At 43.9% G+C, this 21,185-nt stretch overlaps 1 protein-coding gene across 1 annotated transcript in view; it reads right to left on the bottom strand.

The window, feature by feature from the left end:
* Positions 1–21,185, bottom strand: part of FANCD2 (FA complementation group D2) — a 909,275-nt gene that overhangs the window by 60,894 nt on the left and 827,196 nt on the right. Inside the window, exon 40 of the mRNA XM_078661284.1 lies at positions 15,292–15,366. Within this exon, the coding sequence (XP_078517410.1) occupies positions 15,292–15,366 (75 nt within the window). The remainder of the gene's footprint in view (positions 1–15,291; positions 15,367–21,185) is intronic.

Here is a 21,185-nt window from a genome sequence, read left to right on the forward strand (position 1 = left end):
CTCCCCAAAAAACCAACCAGCTACTATCTGCCCAACATGTGGCCTTCTCAGGCTATCTAGACCATTCCCCACCTCTTCAGCCATAGTCTGCCATACCTTGCTGCTTTTTAGCAGGAAGGGCAACTTTAGGGCTTTTCTTAAGATGCAGAGGGCTTGGTCCTGACCGCCACCTCAGGTGTAACTTCCTTGCAAATGTCTAATTTTCCATTGGTGCTTAAGTCCTTTTTTGCCAAAACTACTTCTGCTGAAAACTTGGGTGTGGCTGTGGCAAAAGCAAGCCTTGCTGCCGGCACTCGATGCCCTAGTGAACCAGCTTCAATTAAAACATTTTTTTTCAAGATAAATCCAGCAAAACAGGTATTTGTTTTTGGCAAAAGTAAAGCCATGAACCTATGCTGGGAGTTTCTCAATCAGTAGCTGGTGAACATTAATTATTCTTTCCCTTTACCCAGAAGGGCCATGCAGAACAAGCTACTTGAAACGATGCCTGCTGACTACTGGCGTGGTGACACAAGTTCTGTCAGGAGATTCGCAACAACGGTCTCTAATTGAGGAAGGAGATGAAGAAGGTTGGTGGGCAGTAACATCTCACAATTTTTTTGCAGGTTCCCGGTAATATAAGAGGCCCTTATCTTTAGATATTATTAATGGCAACTAGAGTAGAGTTGGCCCATCTATCTTACAGAACTTTGCTTTATATACACAAAAAAGTTTCAGAATTCACATGAAATTGCTATTGAGTTGTTATGTGCTGTGGAATTTCCAACTTGACTTCTTCTGATTCACTCCTCTTGCCCACCACACCCTCTATTTGACCCTAATCTTTGAGGATCATGTCAGTAGAAAACGAAATAACCCAACCCCCTCCCCAAATAAACACCAAAATGGCAGCTCTACATTTGTGGTGGGACAATGTTGGAATTATATTTTTCCTGAGTACGCCCTCACCCAAGTAGAAACCTATCAACCAGAACTGACTGATAAGTTTAAATTTGCATTTATTTGAATTGACCCAGTCATGTGACCAATTTTACCCTGAAGTTACTATTACAATTGTGTCAACACGCAAACAGATCCAATGACTGTAATCGTCATGCCTGAGCTACAGGATGATATAGAATTTATTCAAATTGCACTTGTACTGAGTATCAGACAGCCTGCAAAGAATACTGGTGTTGGAAGACTTGAGGTATGGACAGCTATATGTTCTTAGATTATTTCAAATTCCATGCACACCATCAGACAACTGAGCTGGTGTAGGTGTGTGCACACTCCTGTTTGTTGATAGACAAGACTGTTGCATTTAAATGAGGAACAAAAGTTGTCTTGCAATTAAGGTAAGAATGCCATTAGGGCCATAAAGAGCAGTGTGTCGATGTCGAAAAGGCAGGCATCTGGGGACCGTAGTTAATGCGCACGAAAAGAACTCATATCGTTTCCGCACACCATTGCCAAGTCAAAGATTAATTTTCTCCCTTTAGGTGGAAGTAATTGGAGGCCCCGTTAAGCTTAACTGCTTTAACTTAAAAATGATCATGACATGGGCAGCAAGACAAAAGGTTGTGAGTGATAAAGATGCCTTAATAGCACAATTTGAAGAGAAAGGCGAATTCGGCCAATCTCAAATATGAAATTCCATGAATAGTTGTTCATTTGGCAAAGAAAAACAAGTTACTTACCTTAGAGTTGTGTTTAGGCGCCACCTCAGTTTAAAAGCAAGCATTCCACACCCACATACGGAATGTCAGGGATAGAATTTGAACTGCGGCAGTATACAAAAGCTAACTTGGAACCTTATTAACACCTAGAAGGTCATTTTACAGAAGAGGAGGGCGGGAGGGAGGTCTATGAGGCATTCCCCATACAGGACGGCAATGGAAAAAGGCTATCCCTTGGGCATGTAAAGAAATGTGAAAACATGATCTCCAAAAGGTTGACGAGGACCCAGACATCCTCTGCAGCAGACTTGCAAACAGAAGTTGCTGGATACAAGTTGGTGGTTGATTCAGCTGAAGTTTTTACTTTTGGATCTAGACATTTTTCTGGCTGTAAAGTATTTTCTGAGGGCTTAACCTGAAGGCTGGCTACGTCTAAAAAAACAGACTCTACTATGTTGGAAATATTGGTCAGGTTGTCCTGCCGTAGCCTGAACATTCTTGCCAAAAACACTAAGTGGGCAAACTTAAGCCCAATCAGTTTGGATGTTATTCAAGTAGTGTTGGCAAGTTGATCCTGAATCTCCAATAAAAGTTTTTCAGATTTTCAAAAGTTCATTCAGAACTTCTAGTAGCAGTGCAGCTTTGAGAAAATGTCCTCTATTCTTTGGGATTCACTACAGTACAGGCCATTTACTAAAGTTGCAAGGGGGTCCCCACTACTCAGGTTTATTGTCTACATGAAATATCCAGTAGCATTAGGTCAGGAGTAATATTCTCAGGCATACAACATCTTCGTGTGTCTGCACACGCATCAATGGCTAGATGGGCAAACAGACTACTGGTATGACGGTGATCCCCTTTAAGGCTGTTGGTCAGAAGTAGACAAGCACTACCATTCCTGTAGTCGAGAAGTTAAAAGTTAAATTATAGAACCAGAAGTACAGGCAGAGCAAGAGTCAACTCTCAGTAATGATCTATTGTAGAGCTGAAGGCAAGAAAGCCTTTTCTCCTCTTCATTCCCTGCAGATTTTTCCCATGGAATGTGTCAGGCAAGGTGTACTAGAGAGCAAAACAATCAGTCATTGATAGAGAGATCTAGAAACTCTAATAAAAAACAGCTTCCAATTAATTTTTTCAGCAAAATGAAGCACTTCCGGTTCTGGAAACTTGCTGTGTGCATCGAAATTATTCCAGAGTTACATAAACAAAAAATCCAAAAAGTGAGTCCCTATCCCGGCTGTAGAGAGTTCTACTATTGCATCTCAGCCCCATCACCCTGGCCGTGGGACGCCAGCCCATGAACTTTAATGGAACTTTCTTTAAGGCATGGCTCCTTGGCTGCCAGAATGGAGATGCATGATCCTCATTCCACTTGATAAGGTCGAAAAGAAAGAAGAGCTTTGGCCACAGGTCATAGGACAATTACCTACACTTCTGGAACAGCATGTAATTTAAGCATTAACTTCGATAGCTGCCCACTTTGAAGGGGTCTATAACTTTGGGGAGGTGGCAGAGGGCGAGGTCAGGGTATAAGCAGGGATGTGGAGTACCACTGTAGTTTTTGCACCCGATGAAGCTACCCTGGGCATCTTAACCAGGACCTCTTTCTGGCTGATATTGAGTTTTGGTGTCTTCTTCCGACCCAGGTGTTGAACATGGCTGCGCGGGCGGGGGCATTTTCCTCGTGGTTGACGGTGGTGATTGCGCCAGTGCTTAAGAAGGGGGGTAAGGACAACCCTACAGTGTTACTGCCCCATTTCATTGAGAAATACGGTAGTGAAGGTCCTTGGGAGGGTAAACCTTAACAGGCTGATGGCATGGCCCAATGCTAATTACATCCCGTTAGAGGTTCCATATGGCTTCAGCCAGGTCAACATTTGAATCTCTATTTAATTTAATTATTAATAAGTACACTGTCGCCCGGCATGAATCCTTCCACCTGGCATGCAAGGACCTTACGCCTGCATTCGATAGGGCTAACCATGCAAAATTGTGGGCTCTGCTTCTTGCATTAGGGGTGGACCTGAACATAGTGCCTCTTTTAGCCAATCTACACTCTGACAAATCTGCATAAGTGCGCTTTTCGCAAGGCGCTGCTCTAACTTGTTCTTTTTCCACCAGAAGGGGTGTAAGGCAGGGGTGTATTTTTGCGCCTTTTCTCATCACCCTATATGTTAATGAGCTAAAGCAAGCCCTCCTTTCGGCTCAGGTAGATTTTCCGAGGGCAGGTGAGATACTGCTCCCAGTATTGTTATATGACGAAGATATGGTTCTCTTGGCCCGTACGGCCAGGGGGTTTCAGTCACTTCTAGACAAGTTTGTTGCCTTTATGGGGATTTGGACCTGGCAGTAAATTTCACCAAATCTTATGTCATGGTTGTTGGCCCACGGTCTATTAGTTCTAAGACCTTTAAAGTGACCGACCACACCCTGGGAAATGTCTCAGTTTTTCCCTACCTTGGGGTATTATTTTATGCGAGGAATAACTGGAAGCCAATGATTGAGGGAAGGAGACCCGTGCTTGTTAAAATCACCAGGGCAATGGCTAGCTTCACATGCTGGTTGGGCATCCTACTCAAGATCTACCAGGTTAACTGTGTGTCTCAGATCTGGCACGGCAGCGAGGTCTGGGGGTACGTGTAGATTGATAAAATCCAGGCAGCAGAAAATCAATTTTTAAGACGACTTCTGTAGGTCCCTCAAAATACCCCGGGCTTTTTAGTGCATTCTGACACCCACTCATAGTTGCCCCTAGAATTGAAAACAGTAAAGGTGCTGTTCCTTGAGCGGGCCCTGCTAACTAGGGAAGAGGTTGAGCTGATGAAATCCTAGGTGAGGGGACACATGCTTTTAAAGACTGTTCAGGCTAGCGCAGGTTCCCAATATGAGAGACAGATTTCAATTTGCCAGGTTTAGATTTAATTTGTTACACCATCTCCTTGTCTCACCTAGGGGATGGGTTCAACTAGGTCATATGCTGCCCTGCGGTTGTGACAATAGGTTTTCGCAGAACACTTTACACTTTTAAATGTTTTGCAACTATTTTAGTAGGTCATGAAAGCAGTTTATAATCCCACTGTTACTTTCCCCAAGTAAGCTCCACCCTGGTGTACCTGCTCCCCAATTAACATGTTTTGTTTGCTGTTTTTTGTTTCTTGTGAGCAGCACTGATGTCCAGGCGAGATAGACCTGGCAGGTTATTGCGCTGTTGCATATGGGGTGCTTTTTACTTTGTTTTTATTGCTACCTGTTTGTTAAACTTATTTGTAGTTTATGCAGATGTGTTATATAAGTATGTGATGTTTTTTGTGGTCTTTTATTGTTGTCATCCAAATAAAGATTGTATGATGGTGAGTTTAGATAGTAGCTTATCAGGGACACTCAAACCACAAAGGTGGCTAACAAATGCTTTTTCAACAGAAAAGCATTAAAATAATCTTTCTATAGAGAAAAACCAAGCGGTATATTCCTGCGGTGAACATCTCTATTGTAGTCAAGACTAGATGACTAATTTAATCTAACCTCAAGCAGCACTGTGGCTTGTGAAATAACTGCAACTTTTGCATGCCTTGTAACAGGGCTGAACAAATGCCATCGCACTTTCTCCAACAATGGGGTCATGTCCTGCCGATTTACAGAAGCGTGATCTTTAAAGCCTTGCTCAAGTGTCCGTTGACTTTATTTCTTCTACATTAAAGGGATATACTCCAGGACTGTCCACTAATTCTGCTAATCAGGCCATTTTGTGTGTCCCGATACTCAGATTTGCACATTACAGACTTATCAGTTTAATCTACCAAGTGCTGGAAATCTTTCCCCATACGTTTAAGAGGGGAATCTGATCGGCTAACTTTTAGAAAGCGCTTAAGACAAAGCTACACACGCTCTCAGCACCTCCTCTCCTGGTCTTCAGGTGTATTTTCCACATGTTATGTTGTCTTCCCACAGCACCTAGAAAGTACAGTAAATGTGTTTCTTTAAGTGCCAGACTGGCTTAGGAAGTTTTCTCAGACTGCTCCTGCACACCACTAGGCGGCATGGTGTGGCTTTGCATTGGTCTCATTGAGCCCCAGGAGGGAAGGACCGAAGCTGCATGTCAGTGTCACCCCTGCACATTTACGTTAGTTTCTTGTTTTAGTCTTTCTGCACCTTTGACGTAGAGCATAAACAATTGTGGGTAGTGCAGATCTCTAGTTAAGAGCCTGTTTAGATTGTTAAAATAGTTAAAGGAGATCATTTCAAAGAATGGGGAGGTGGGAGGCCAGTGAGGAATCTGCAGTTAGATTGAGTATCCACCAGAGAGTTACTGAACATAAGAACCTTATTCTTCTGATGGGTACTTCTAATTGCAGATTCCTCACCTCTAGAATAAACAGCAAAGAATTATAGGATCTGTGCAGTGGTCTCAAACCAAAACGTCCTGCAGGACTAGATGTGAAAAATGTCCTATTGGACTTGGCTGTCAAGGCAGTAGTGCTACGTGAATGTGACCAGGGACGCCCACATTGAGGCCTGACAGATTTTAGGTGAAGACACTCCACATACCAGTGCACTGGAACCAGCCTTGGCAGTGGTGGAATGAGGTCTCAGTCCTTCCTGAGGCTTCATCTTGGCCAATGTGTAGCAGGCCTTAATGCAGAGGACTATCCACCTCAACAAAGTCAATTTCTGCAGTGCCTCTCCTTTCATTGCCCCTGAGAACCCCACTAAAAACAGATCATCCACCCAATGGTCTTTGGTGGAACTGATGTAAAATCGTAAGGCTCATTTGAAGTCTAGCCGATAGTCTTTCATCCTCTTTTGAGGGGTGAGGCAGAACAAAGATCGGGGCTAGATTATGTGTCTATCAGATAAGGAGTTACCGAAGGCAAGTAACTTGTTCATCTGAAAGAGACATCTAGCCGCAGATTCCTTACCTTTGAAAGGAACCCAAGCAATACCATCCCTAGATGAGGGACTGCGGACAAGTTAGACCAGAAAATCCTGCAGGACAGATCAATAAAAGAGGCTTTCCCTGCAGACTTGTCTGTCAAGGCAGTAATGCTTGGTAAAAGTATACAGGGATGTCCACGTTCCTACCTGACAAATGACCAGGACTGGAACGCCACGTTGCAACGCTGTGGTGGCAGCCATAGCTCTGGTGGAGTGAGCCTTTAAGCCTTCAGGAGGCTGCTTTTTGGTCAGAGTGTAGCAAATTTTGATGCAAAGGACGACCCATCGCAATATAGTCCTCTTCTGCACCTCACAACCTTTCTTCGTTCCAACATCGTCCACTTGGAACTCTCTAGTGCGGTCAAAGTAGAATGACAACGCTCTTTTTGGATCCAGACGGTGGAGTCGCTCCTCTTCTTTAGAGGGATGCGGAGGAAGTGGGCAAGGTAAAAGATTGCCCCACATGGAATGGTGTTACCACTCTCGGGAGGAAAGAGGCCTTCGTGCGAAGCACCAATTTGTCAGGGAATATCTTTAGGGAAGGAGGCCGGGTTGACAAAGCCTGCAATTCGCTCACCCTCCTGGCAGATATGATTGCCACTAAAAAGGCTGTTCTGAAGGTGAGCAGCCAGAGATGGCAGTTGTGCAGAGGTTCGAATGGAGCACACATCAGGAAGGTGAGATCCAAATTAAGGTGCCGTTGAGGCATAATGAAAGGGGCAGGTGGGAACATATGTACAAGACCTTTGAGGAATCGATTTACAATGGGGATTTAAATAATGAGGGTTGGTCTTTAGAGTGCCAAGAGAGAGCCCTAACAGCCGATGTTCTCAACCAGGCGTGGCTTCGAACAGCCACTGTCGATGAAATCGCTCTGCCCAATGAGACCGTCGTCTCAAGACCACAACGGATGGCAAACATTTCTGTATCTCTCCTGTCTGATACTGCTTGGGAGAGGATGGCCTGGGCCTCCCTGGAGACCTTTGGCAGCAGTTGCGCAACAGTTCCCCACAGGGAGTGGGAATAAGGGACCAATAAACATGCAGTGTTCAGAAACCACAATGCAAGGCTGGCAGATAGGGTGGGCGGAGAGGAATTTCAAGTCGCCCAGGCAGGGCGGTCGGCAATTGTCCTAATTAAAGGGGCCTCTGTGCTGGGCCTGGACCAGGCTCCCACTAGGACATCAGCTAAGGCCTTGTTGAATGGCAATGAGGGTTCTAAAGAGGAGACACCTGGCTGCCATGGAAGGGAGCTCAAGGTCCAGGACCTCAGCTGCCCTTTGCACCACCATATCATATGACGCTCCCTCCTCCATAGCCTCGGGAGGGGGAGAAAGCAGGCCAGAATCTGGAGAGGTATACAGTCCGCTGGCCTCACCTAATTCCTCATACCCGTCCATTTCTTGATAAGGCTGGTTTTGCAAAGGGTCCAGCGAATCCTCCCAATCTTCTTCTATTCCGAACCTATCAAAATAAGGCTCAGGAAACGACCTAGGACCTGTAGGTTCAGTCGGTGCCGGGATCAGCGTTGGTTGGTGCCGATCTGGGTCCAGGTAATCTGGAATCAGAATATGGCTAGCGGCGCCGGGGGGGTTGCCCTCAGGAGTCTCGGTGTCAAGCCATTGTAGGGGAGGGGTATTTGGCACTGGGCCGCCAAGGCGTGGAACCCAAAGAAGCCCAAAAATGAGGTGCATGGCCTCATAAAATTCTCGTAGTTGGGCAGGGGTTGCTCTGGCTCCCTGAAAATCAGGGAGGCGCGGAGCTGACCCAGGCACAGTTTCCGAAGAACGAGGCCTAGAATGCCAAAACTTCTCAGTTGCCTCGGACAACAGACAGGAGAAGTCAAAGCACACTTCGACTTCTTATGCTTATTGTGCCTCTTACTGGAATGTCCTGAGGACTTAGAGTGGGATGAAGATGACTTGGGACTCCTGGGGGGACTCTTGAGCGGCACCACAATCGCCAAGGAGTCATGCGACGCGGTGTGGACTGAAAGGTGACAAGCAGCTTTAGGGACTGCTTGGTCAAAGCCTTTGGAGCCATGGCCTGGCAGTCAGAACATGACTGAATCGTGGTCGCACTCCAGGCACCACACGCAGACGTGGTCTTCGTAGAAATGACAAAAATCCTAACATCAAAAAGAAGACGACAAAATGTTGAAAAATCCTGTCGAAAAGTGACAGAGAGTAGCTCTCTTCACGGCACAGCACTTGACTGGCGCAGTAAGAAAAGAACTGACGTCAAAGGTGCAGATGTGGTGCCTACATAGGTGACGTGGACGTCACTACAGTGCAGACCACGTTGTCATGCGGAGCCTACGATACCGCCTACTGGTGCGCAGGAGTATTGCTCGAAGAAAAATCTTCCGCATCCAGTCTGAAGCCTGGGAAATTCAAAGGTAAAGAATCTGTGTCTAAATGTCTCCATCAGATAATGATCTTTAATTGTGCCCACTTCAACGCCTTGCTGGGCCAAAGGAAATAAAAATCCCCCTAAAAATCTGAAAGTTTGGCCTGCAAACTTTTTGCATATTCCACACTGGACAACAAATGTGTCCCAGTGCCCGATGTAAATGGACTTTGTAGATGGGCATTTTGCAGCAAGGATGATCCATCCATAACTGCTGCTGCTCAATCTCAATGTATGGAGGTGTAAATAGGCTAGATTTGCATGCAGAACCCTGCTGTGAAGCTGTAATTTAACATCCTCCCAAAACCTCCCAAAACAGCAGCCTGAATGGCAGGCAAATGCTCATGCAGGAACTTCCATGTAACACTCGACTGGCCCAATCCAAAGCCATTAGGATGACTTGGGCCAGGTTGCTCCTGATCTTCAGAACTCAGGGCAGGTGAGGCAGAAAGGAGTTCAGGAATCTAGTGCTTCATTCTAGCCTGCGTGGATCTCCTAGAGAAGCATTTGTTGAAACTCCATAGAGCAAAACTGAGCTTGTCCAGGATGGCATTTAAAGAGGCTTGGTGCCTCTTGGCAAAGGACCCCATTCCGCTCGGCTTGTTGCATACCACAGGACGGCAGTGTTGTCCATGAGAACCTGTGCCAGCCTTCCCTTGATGTACAGCAGGAAGGACCTCCATGCCAGACAGAAGGCAAGCAACTCCAACAGATTGAATTGGAGATTGATTTCTGCTGGAGACCAGAGTCCTCCAATTTCCACATCTCCCAGATGAACTCCCCAAACCAGCACCACCGTCATCTCTGGGTGTGAAAGGGAGAGTTGTCTGCCGCTGGTTAGTTGACAGTCCAGCAGCCACCACTGAAGTGCCTGTGGAGTCTCCTCTGAAACCTAGATGACATCCGAGAAAAACCAAAGGTGGTGATGGACAGAGCGTTGACAATACAAACACTCACCCCCAGTCAACTGATCTGGGTTTAATCCATCACCGTTCTTTAGCTCACTCCGCCACCCCAGTTCAGACATGGCCATATGCAAATCAGTCTGACCCTGTGCCTCATGGGAACAGTCCAGCCCGAACTGCCAAGCCATGTCTTCCCTGGACCGGAATCAAGCTTCCCAGGACCAGTTTCTGGCATTACAGCCGTCTTCAGCTGGGCTTGCTTGACTCCAGTGGCAAAGTGAGCAAGGGACTCACGTCTGAGCATACCCTGCCAACTTAGGGCGAACAAAGAAAAACCAAAGGTGGTGATGGACGGAGCGTTGACAATACAAACACTCACCCCCAGTCAACTGATCTGGGTTTAATCCATCACCGTTCTTTAGCTCACTCCGCCACCCCAGTTCAGACATGGCCATATGCAAATCAGTCTGACCCTGTGCCTCATGGGAACAGTCCAGCCCGAACTGCCAAGCCATGTCTTCCCTGGACCGGAATCAAGCTTCCCAGGACCGGTTTCTGGCATTACAGCCGTCTTCTGCCGGGCTTGCTTGACTCCAGTGGCAAAGTGAGCAAGGGACTCACGTCTGAGCATACCCTGCCAACTTAGGGCGAACAAAGAAAAACCAAAGGTGGTGATGGACGGAGCGTTGACAATACAAACACTCACCCCCAGTCAACTGATCTGGGTTTAATCCATCACCGTTCTTTAGCTCACTCCGCCACCCCAGTTCAGACATGGCCATATGCAAATCAGTCTGACCATGTGCCTCATGGGAACAGTCCAGCCCGAACTGCCAAGCCATGTCTTCCCTGGACCGGAATCAAGCTTCCCAGGACCGGTTTCTGGCATTACAGCTGTCTTCAGCTGTCATCCAACAGGTTACCTAGGTACTGGGTGTAGAGACCTCAGCTCCCACTGCAGAGGCCACGTATGGCACCTGGGGAGGCAGGCACACAGGATGCTTGAGGCCAAGAAGCCTTGAAACTGCTCTCAAAGAGACGCAGGACCGAAGCTGAAACATCAGGATCAAAACCTGAATGTCCTGGATACTTTGCGATGGAGGAAAAGCCCTGAACTGCACCTCGTCCAAGAGATTTCTGATAAAAGAAAGTATCTGTGAAAGAGTCATGTGGGACTTTTGTACGTTGATCGAAAATCTCAACAATGGTGGAAGGTTTGCCATCGTCTGGAGCGGGTGTACGACTGATTGTGGCACGCCAGCTTTCAGCAGCCAGCCGTTGAGATAGGGGAAAAGCCGTAGCCCCAACCTTCCAAGATGCGTAGCAACCACTGCCATCACTTTCGTGAGCACCCAAGGGTCACTTGTAAGGCCGAAGGAAAGCACAGCAAACTGAACACATTCCTGGTCAATTTTGAACTCCAGGTATTTTCTGTGGAACTGCAGGACAGACACATGAATGTATGAGTCGGCAGGTCCAAGAATACGAACCGGTCGCCCGGATGCAAGGCAGACAGAACTTTGGCCAGTTTTAGCATTTTGAATGTGTCCTTCCGTAAGAACAAAGAGCTAAAATAGGATGAAGGACTCCGTCCATTGACACAAAGAAATAGCGGGATTAACAAGCCGTCATTACCTCTGAGGCTGGTATCCTCTCAATGGCTTCTTTGTCCAGTAGAACATGTACTTCTTGCAGCATGATGGATAGGTGCTCCTCTAAGAGCTGCTATGCCGTGGAAGGAAGCTAAGGTAGGATGGAAAGTAACTGTAGGACATAGACCTGATGGACGTTCTGGAGCATTCATCTGTCAGAAGTGACAAGCTGCCATCATGGGAGGAAATGTCTTATCTTCCCATCTACATGGTGGCTGTGTGCTGCTAAGAACAAACCAAAATGACTTGGGGCTGATGCTGCAGGGAAGGTGGCCTGTAAAGGTTCCCCTTGGTGACCTACGTGATGTCTGCTTTATTCCAGTCCCCAACCATGAAAGGACTAGATTGATTGTTACAGAGATGGCTAAGCCTGACGTCGTCTATCTGTCAATCCTCCGGAGTAGACTTGTAGAGGTTGAACCTGATGAGAGAACTGTCTGGCAGGGATAGAAAGGCATAAGGAATGTGCAGCGGCCCTGATTTCCTCCAAGTGTTCAGGGGCAGAAACAGCTTTTGTGCCAAATATGTAGGACCCATCTAAAGGCATATGCATGAGGGAAACTGCACATCACCAGAAAAGCCTGTGGATCGAATCCATGCATAGTGATAGAGCACCATAATAGTGCCATCTGCTGCTCCCAATCAATCAGCAGGGTCCAGGCCAGCCCGAATTATGTATGTGACTGCATCCTTGCTATCGTGAATGGTTTGATTTACAAACATCCTAAACTCCTCAGGGACTGCTGGAAAGATTTCGCTTGCTGAGGCTCAGAGGGCGTACATATAATAGGCAATCCGCACCGACTGACCTCAATGCCAAACTAGACAAAGAGAACATTTGCATATTGAGTGCCTCAAGCCTTTTCAAATACCTGTCTGAAGGAGAAATGAGGAATGCATTAGACTCACTTTGCTGCTGGAATCCTGTTCCTCCAAACTCTCAGGAGTAGGCGACTGCATAAGAAAATCCTTAGTAAAAGTCCCCATAAGGGTACCAGTCAGGGGGTCACTGAAAGGCAACAAGGGCTCAGAAGAAGCTGGACCAGGCTGTAACACTTCAGTAAGGACAATTCTGCTTAGGGTTGGTCACAAGTTGGTAAAGGATTGATCTCCAGTGCCGGTGACTTCAGTCCCGGCGGCGACAAAAGAGGGACTGGCGCAAGTTTGAGTGCCTGAATGGAGATGGCATTGGAGTCGGTGCAGAATCCCAGGTGGGTGTCAGGGCTCAGACGGCCCCCAGCGAAGATAGACCAGTGGTAACCCAACTGAAAGCCCCTGCGGATCCTTGGGTCGACAGAGGGAGCCAGAAGAGTACCAAATATATGCAACATCGTGTCCTAAAGACTATGACAAGCTGCAGCATCACTGATGGCCTGATAAACTCTAGGTGCATCAGCATCAGCTGTGGGAAGGGCTTCTCAAATGGAGATTGGGATCAAGATTGAGTGGGACCTTGACGCCTGTGTAACCTTAGGTAGAGACTGGTTGGATTGGCTTGAGCCCTGCATAGCTGCCTTGTGCTTCGATATGGAGTTCCACCTACCAGATGACCTCAACCCAGAAAAGGAGCTGTTGGGGGGAGTGGTCTCAAGAATGGGAATGGAACTGCATCCCTGACTTAGAGCAGGACTGGGACTTGTGTGGTTTCTTTCAATGTTCGGTGACATACAGCTTTGCTTTATGGTCCCAGACTGCCTTTGGGTGCAAAAAGGCAAGGCACTTTCCTCGCACAACTTTGATTGTGCCATGAGTCCAAACACCAGGGTCACACGTCATGCGGTTCGGGCACAGATATCTGTTTACAGAAGTCACAGCATGGTTGGAACCTTGTCGATTTAGGTGGGGACATAGATCCCTTGCACACTGGAATTCAATTTGGAAAACTTGCCTAACTGATGAAAATAGGAGCAGAGCTCTGGGTCTGCATGGAAAGGCATGGAAAGTAAGAAACTGGCGTAGATAAACGGGTGGCATTTCTATGTGGCTCTGATTCATTACTTTTGGAGCGGAACAAGGTCAACACTGAGCTGCAGTGGGATGCGTGGGAGCACTGCTGTGAAAAGTTCCAGATCCAGTCTGGCGAATATTCTAAAGGTTAGGAATCTGTGATCAGAAATATCCATCTGAACAAAACTTACAAAAGAAATACTACAATACATTTTAAATAGCAGAAGTGTCTAGTAGAGTCTGGCAGAGAAACGTCCTGCTTTAGGAGGTAAACATATCCTTCTCCCTTGCTTGCCTTATCTGTATTATGTGTAGCTGCACCCGGGACCTTGAAACTTTTTCTTTTTCCAAAACTAACTCCCACATCAGGAGTTTACCATTAGAAAACAAAAATCAAGGGACCCCCAACAACCCATGCTCTAAAAAGGGAGGGCGGTTGGATGTTCTCCATACGAAGGCCCCTACTCCAACAGGCCAGTGGAGTAAGCTAGTCGATGGCAGAGCTTGCCAGGGCACTGCCGTTTGAAGGATATCGGTCTGCCAGACTTTAAATAGGACAGACAGTTTGCACAACTCTAAATAGGGCTGGTGCCACATTTGTGATGTAGTACCCTGCCCACCAAACTCTAAATCTGGCCCTATATATCAAAAGCAAAGTAACGGTTGGAGACATGGCAAAAATATAGTTTTTCTTACAGAATCCTACAGAAATGGTTTGCAGGAAAAAAACAATCAGTGAAGAATACCTACATTTTTTTAGTTCAACATTTAGAGCCTCATGTAAGCTAGATGATAAGGCCTGGAAAGATGAGACATCTCCACCCTACCTAACAATTTGGCAACTATCTAAGTTCTGCTGAAACTCTCGACAGAATGATCCTGCTCATCTGATCCTGATATATGGAGTAATGCTTGGCTTTACCTTTGAGACAACTCCCACTGGACCTGCTTGAGCTCGATAATTGCAGAACTAGAAGAAGGCTACGTAAACATCACTGCATTGACCCAAAGACTACCAATTGGTCAAATCCTGCCCAATGTTACATTCTGTTACCTGAAGGTTTTCATTTTTCTGATGTTTGCTACGCTGGGGATTACTGTCCTTTGACAGATTTTCTTAGAAGGAAACTGAAGGCAACATATCTAACTGGATCCAACATCCCAAAGATAACCATGTTCACTTTTGGCCAAGCCTCGGCAGATTTCTGTTCCCAGTCTGGCCCAGAGCCTGGGCCAATGCTGCTGAAAGCCCTAAATTGAGATTTGTTATATTTTTATATGACATACAAATTCCAAACACTTTGAAGGCTCCACGCATCACTGTATTTTTGTGTTTTTTAATCCATTGTTGTTGTTTCAATATGTTTAGCAAACAAATACACTTTTATAAATACCCTTGTTAGTAATGAAGGTGCAGACAAGGATGCTTAACAATGTCTGTCTATGGGAAATTCTTGAGCTACTCGCATTACCCAAAAAGATCATGCACTTAAACATTCAGTGACTCACTGACTTAAACAAGCCGTTTAATCAAAGCCAGGAGTGAAAAAGCAGATGGCACAGAAAATTAAGAGAGCAGCAGACAAACAAACAAGATGGTAATAGATTTGACTGGCTACGTTATGTCCACGTAAAGAACCAGAATTTCTGAAATAATCCCTTTGGTTCTCTCTAGACATACGAGCTGGTGAAATACAAAACAATAAAAATAGCAAAATGACAATGCAATGTTTTGGAGTGTAGCAAGATGTCAAAATTGCAACAGTGAATGTATTTGTAAAATACTTACTCTGTGTTTTTTAAAGCTGCGATCCAAAAGCGGCATCCCCAACTTCAAGAACGCTTCTACAAACAGGCGACCATACTGTGTACAAAAATGGAAAAGTTTACATTTACAAAGTAGCATAAACCAAATGTTTATGTAGACGGAGTTACTATATATCTATATATATATATATATATATTACCTACTGGCGGTCGCCAGTAGGTATATATAGTTAGGATTTTTTCCCTATGGGATTTTTGAAAATTCTATGTCTAATAACTTTGGCGTTTGTGGACGGAATTGGCAGAAATTTTCTGGAAAATGGAACATTTTGTTTCTGAGCAGCCCCTGGAAATTTGGGGGGGTTCGTCAAGGGGGGGCCGAGAAAAAAGGGGGGTCCCAAAACGTGTTTTTAACATTGAGTTTTCCATAGGGCGGTTGGCCTCACTTTTAGCCCGAACGGCTGAATGGATTTGCACGAAACTTGGCAAAATTGTAGGGACTGGTAGCCCGATGTGCCTTTTGTAGGTCTCAATATATGTGCTTCAGTGGATTTTGAGAAATTAACGTTCAAAAAAAGATATATATCTGTAACAGCGGACCGGGCAGCGCTCCGGTTCGCGGACTTTACGCGTAACGGAACTTCGCGTAGCGAAGCTGATTGGCTCTCCGGTGTCTGTCAACATTCTAAACAGTCCGGAGCGGCCGCCATCTTGTCTCTCGGTAGGATTGAGAGACAAGAGGAGGCCAAAACAAAGGGGGTAGCGCCCGGTTCGCGAACCGGGAAGCGTTCTGGGAAGCGTACTATAAGGAAAAAAGAATGATAGACTTTTCAAATACTGTATGTTAATTGATTGTTGGTTTTGTTGATTATTTTTTAATTTTTTTTTTTTAAGCAATTATTTATTATTGTGATTGTGTTTGAAAATTTAATAACATTGCTAACATTTAACTAGTTTATGAATTACATATAAAAATGATTAAAGACTCAAACAATTTTTTTATATTACATACAATTTTATTTTTCGGATTGTTTTTCAAAATTTAATAGAACGTCTAGCATTTGACTGTCCGATATGTCCTCTTGTTGAGTGAACATAAGTTCCCACATTTGACCGTCATCATAATGAAGTAAATGATCCACAGATTCTACACATTGAACTAATTCATGGTCCCGTGATTCATCCATGAAATCTGAGTCATCATTGTCCTCAATATCTTTTTCTGTGTTGTTCTCCAGAACAATTTCGAAGGAAACATTCTGCTCACCTTCCATTTTATTGCTGTAATTTGCATAAAAAATAAATATATCAGTAGAGATAGGGCACTGTTGGGTTTAAGTTCAGACAGGTACTTGTGAGTTTATAACAGAGAAGTAATCTATGGGCACTGTATGGTTTCAGGCGTGAAGTAGTACTATTAAAAAGTGCCTGTGAAGAAGCCTAAGTAAATTCATAATTATACCACAGAAACCTAAATCAATCCATAATTATAATAAAGAAGCCTTTCTCAATGTCTAACTCTTACAGAGGGATAGTGTATAACTATCTGAAAATGTTTTAAAATTTATACAGTAATATCTCACCTTCTAAAAACAAGTTTAAGTTGTGAGTGAAAATGATCTTGCAATGTAGTTCAGGAAGTAGTAGTCAAAATGGCTGTGTTTCTCTCTCTTCCTTTATATATATTCAAGTACATAGCCAATCAAATGTCAGGTAAAAAAAGTAGAAAATGAAAGTAACATTTTAATTGGTTGTCAATTCCAACACTTCAGATGTGTTTTGTGAAGTAATTTACCTCAGGGTATTTAGAGAGGTCTACAGGTTAAATGGAATTTCAATCAAATTTGTGAAAATGGTAGGCATTGGTATGTAGTATGAGCTAATCTATATTTGGTGAAATTGTCTCCAGTCGCTTTTCTGTAAACTACTTTCCCACCTTTTTTGATGGTGCGCTTCCCAGGGAGCGACCCGGTACGCGAACTGGCGAGCGCCCCGGTTTGCGAACCTTAAGCGTTACGGGAGTCCACCATTTTGTGTTTCGGTCGAATTAAGATACAAGATGGAGGGCAAATAATGTTCAGAATGGGTAGAAGGGGGCACGGTAGACTTATCTTGACCCCCTAGGTTTTCTGAGGGTGGCTGAGGAGGCCCATATGTGCGAATTTATTTATTTTTTTTAAATTTAGCGAGGTTAGCTCCCGGTTCGCGTACCGGGTAGCGCCCCAGGGAGCGTACTTTGTTGAAAATTAGTGAAAAATGTTAGAGTAAAATAATAATTGTGGGTGATCAGATGTAGGGTAGCTCTGAGAAGAGCTTTTGGGTTTATGGTACATTTAGGTACTTATAAGTAGGTACCAATGCACAGTCTTAAATTCAGAATGAAAATTCTGTTGCCCTCATCTGAGAAGTGAACTCCATCTCCTCTGTAGATATCTTGCATGTAGTAACGCAAGTTATTGTTGTACACGGAGCCCATTCCATGGTCTCTCATGTAAGCTGAAACAGATTTGTTTACATGCTTCCTCGACTTCTCAATTTGTGGACAAAATTGGTTTGACCACCTCCATTTCTGTCTTTGGCATATATTTGAATATACCAAGGCAGTCTGAGGAAAAAGTGCCATCAATTGCTCAAAGGTGTCCTTTAAAAGCATTTCCAGACCAACCCCAGTCAAAGTGCCCAAATCATTACCTCCACAGTGCACAATTAACAGGTCAGGTTTTGGCAAATGCATAAAGGTTTTCACCAATGGTATCAATTGGTGACATTTCAATCCTCTGTGGCCAAACCACTTAATTTCCACATCTTGTAAATTGAGGTTAGGTAAATTCCTGTTCTCAGCATACCTCTGAGCCCAATAGATGTAACTATGTCCAACAATCCAGACAGAAAACATGGTGAGAGAAGGTTCTCCTGCAGTCAGATGAAGTGTGGCAATGAAATGGCAGTTGAAAAAATAAGAGTTTAAAATGAAAAAAACTGTGGAGTTTCTGTGTTAATGAAGCAGTAACAGTGATTGGTGGATTTTGATTGCTGAAAACAGAAAGTTAGGGTGCATGGATGAGTTGTTTGAAAGATGTATTTTGAGTGGTCAAGAAAAAATCATTAAATGAAAGAATGCACTGGATATGAGGTGCACTGAGAGTTCAGAGTTCAATTGCAACATTGTTGTGTGAACTTGCAAACACCAGAGGTCTTCCAAGACGTGGTTGCCATGCAGAAAAGGCAGAAAGGGCAGAGGGGGGAAGGGTTTTCATTAGAAAAAAAGTGAGGGAAGAGTTTTGATTGGGTGACATGAGAGATATGTGTGAAGAATTACAGCATTTCTGTGCTTTTGATAGCTGCAGACTCTGGAGTGCATACCTTTTGCTCTGCTGAAGACAAATTGGTGTGTTTCTGAGACTGTTTTGAAACTCAAAGTATTTGCTAAGGTGAGAAAAGATTTCTTTCATTTAGATAGAGAATAGTGTGCTTTAAGGAGAAAATTATGAAGAAAGTTGTGTTCTTCAAATGTTGCTTTGTCTCAAGTGTTTTACAAATAGATTTTGTTTCTTTGAGAAAATGTAATTGGAGAAAATGTGAAGTATTAGTACTGACAGGGTGTTATTGTGCATAGGAGCTGTGGAGTCTTTTCAAATTATGACTTGAAAATCGTTTTTGAGGAAAATGAATGGTTATAATATTTATGACAAGGACATAATGGTGTATGCTTCATTATAAGGCAATTGAGTCTCTCTGATGTTATTTTTCCCATTTTAATGTAAGACCTTTCTCTGTGGAGCAAATTGCTTGTAAATATGCTCCCACCTGTGCATGTCAAATTTAGATTTTGAATGTTTGCGTTACATAGCCATGTTAAAAGTGACACAAACATGCTGCAAAGGCAATCAAAAAATGCTTTTATGTGTCTTAAGGACATTTTAAGTCATTTCTCCATGTGCAGTGTTTTGAAATTATGATTTGAAAATCGTTTTTGGGGAAAAGGAATGGTTTTTAAATTTATGACAAGGACATAATGGTGTATGCTTCTTTATAAGGCATTTCAGTGTCTCTGATGTCATTTTTCCCATATTACATTAAAAGACCTTTCCCCGTGGGGCACATTGTAAATATGGTCCCACCTGTGCATGGTAAATTTAGATTTTGACTGTTTGAGTTACATAGACATGTTAAAAGTGACCCAAAAACTTGCAAAGGCTTTAAAAAAACACTTTCATGTGTCTTAAGGACATTTTAAGTCATTTCCCCATGGGCAGTGTTTTCAAATTATGACTTGAAAATCGTTTTTGAGGTAAAGGAATGTTGTTAAAATTTATGTGTGCCATATGCCCCCAAATTTCTTTTTCAGGGGTGCAGCAGGGTGTTCTTGAGACACCCCTGCACCTTTGGAAAAATTCCTAATTTGCGATGAGCTAATTGCTAATCGCAAATTGCATCTTCATTCCTATGGGCCTCCTGGCCCATGGAAATGAACGGGTAATTTGCAATTAGCAATTTGCTCATCGCAAATTAGGAATGGTAAAGAATCGCTATTTATTCCTTAAAATTCGCTATTTTGGAAATGCAAAATAGTTTGATGATACATATGGCGGTTCATCTCTAACAAGATAAGAAGCTTAGGGATACATTTATGATGACTGGCGCAATGAAGTGGACATCACCTACTTCATTGGTAGAGCTTTACATGTATTATCTCCTCTGTATTCTTCATCAAGCGTAACTTTCATCTGCAATCCTGAGTAGGCCTCACCTTAAACAAACCTCTGGATAGGGCACACCTTATCGTCATCCTGAATTAATCATTTAAAATGCTAGGGACAGATTTATGATAGGTGTATGCCTCTTTTGCGCCACTGTGCGTCACTTTTGTGATGCAGCGGCGGTGCAAAAGATTTGCTATGAGGCGACAAAATTACAAATTGATGCATTTAGGCAGATGTGTCATGGTGTAAAAAACACCGTGCCACATGAAACTGATGCAGCAGTGATGCAAAAGATGCACCATGTTGCAAGACAGGCCTCACTTGGGGCCATATGTATCAAGCTAATTAGCATTCGCAAAGGCCAAAATTCTGTGAATTTCAGCCTTTGCGAATGCTAATTAGACAAATGGTATGTATCAAACAAGTTTGATGCAAAATAAGGAATAGCAAAATTTGCTATTCCTTATTTTGCGATTGCACTGAAGGATTTGCAAATTTTGCGATTCCTTAAATGCAATGTATCAAACAAAAAATATGCAAAAAATGCCATTAAGGATTTGCAAATTACCACCAACTTCTAGTTGGTGGTAATTTGCGAATTCTTTTCAAAAAGCTTTTTTTCCAAAAAACAAAAGGTGCCATATGACGCCCATACATGCCCTTAGGGCATGTATGTGCACCATATGCCCCCAAATTTCTTTTTCAGGGGCTGCAGCAGGGTGTTCTTGAGACCATGGAAATGAATGGGTAATTTGCAATTAGCAATTTGCTCATTGCAAATTAGGAATGGTAAAGAATCGCTATTTATTCCTTAAAATTCGCTATTTAGGAAATGCAAAATAGTTTGATGATACATATGGCGGTTCATCTGTAACAAGATAAGAAGCTTAGGGATACATTTATGATGACTGGCGCAATAAAGTGGACATTACTTACTTCATTGGTAGGCCTTTACATGTATTATCTCCTCTGTATTCTTCATCAAGCGTAACTTTAATCTGCAATCCTGAGTAGGCCTCACCTTAAACAAACCTCTGGATAGGCCACACCTTATCGTCATCCTGAATTAATCATTTAAAATGCTAGGGACAGATTTATGATAGGTGTATGCCTCTTTTGCGCCACTGTGCGTCACTTTTCTGATGCAGTGGCGGTGCAAAAGATTTGCTATGAGGCGACAAAATTACAAATTGATGCATTTAGGCAGATGTGT

The sequence above is a fragment of the Lissotriton helveticus genome, chromosome 9 (assembly GCF_964261635.1).
Source record: "Lissotriton helveticus chromosome 9, aLisHel1.1, whole genome shotgun sequence".
Classification (NCBI taxonomy): Eukaryota; Metazoa; Chordata; class Amphibia; order Caudata; family Salamandridae; genus Lissotriton; species Lissotriton helveticus.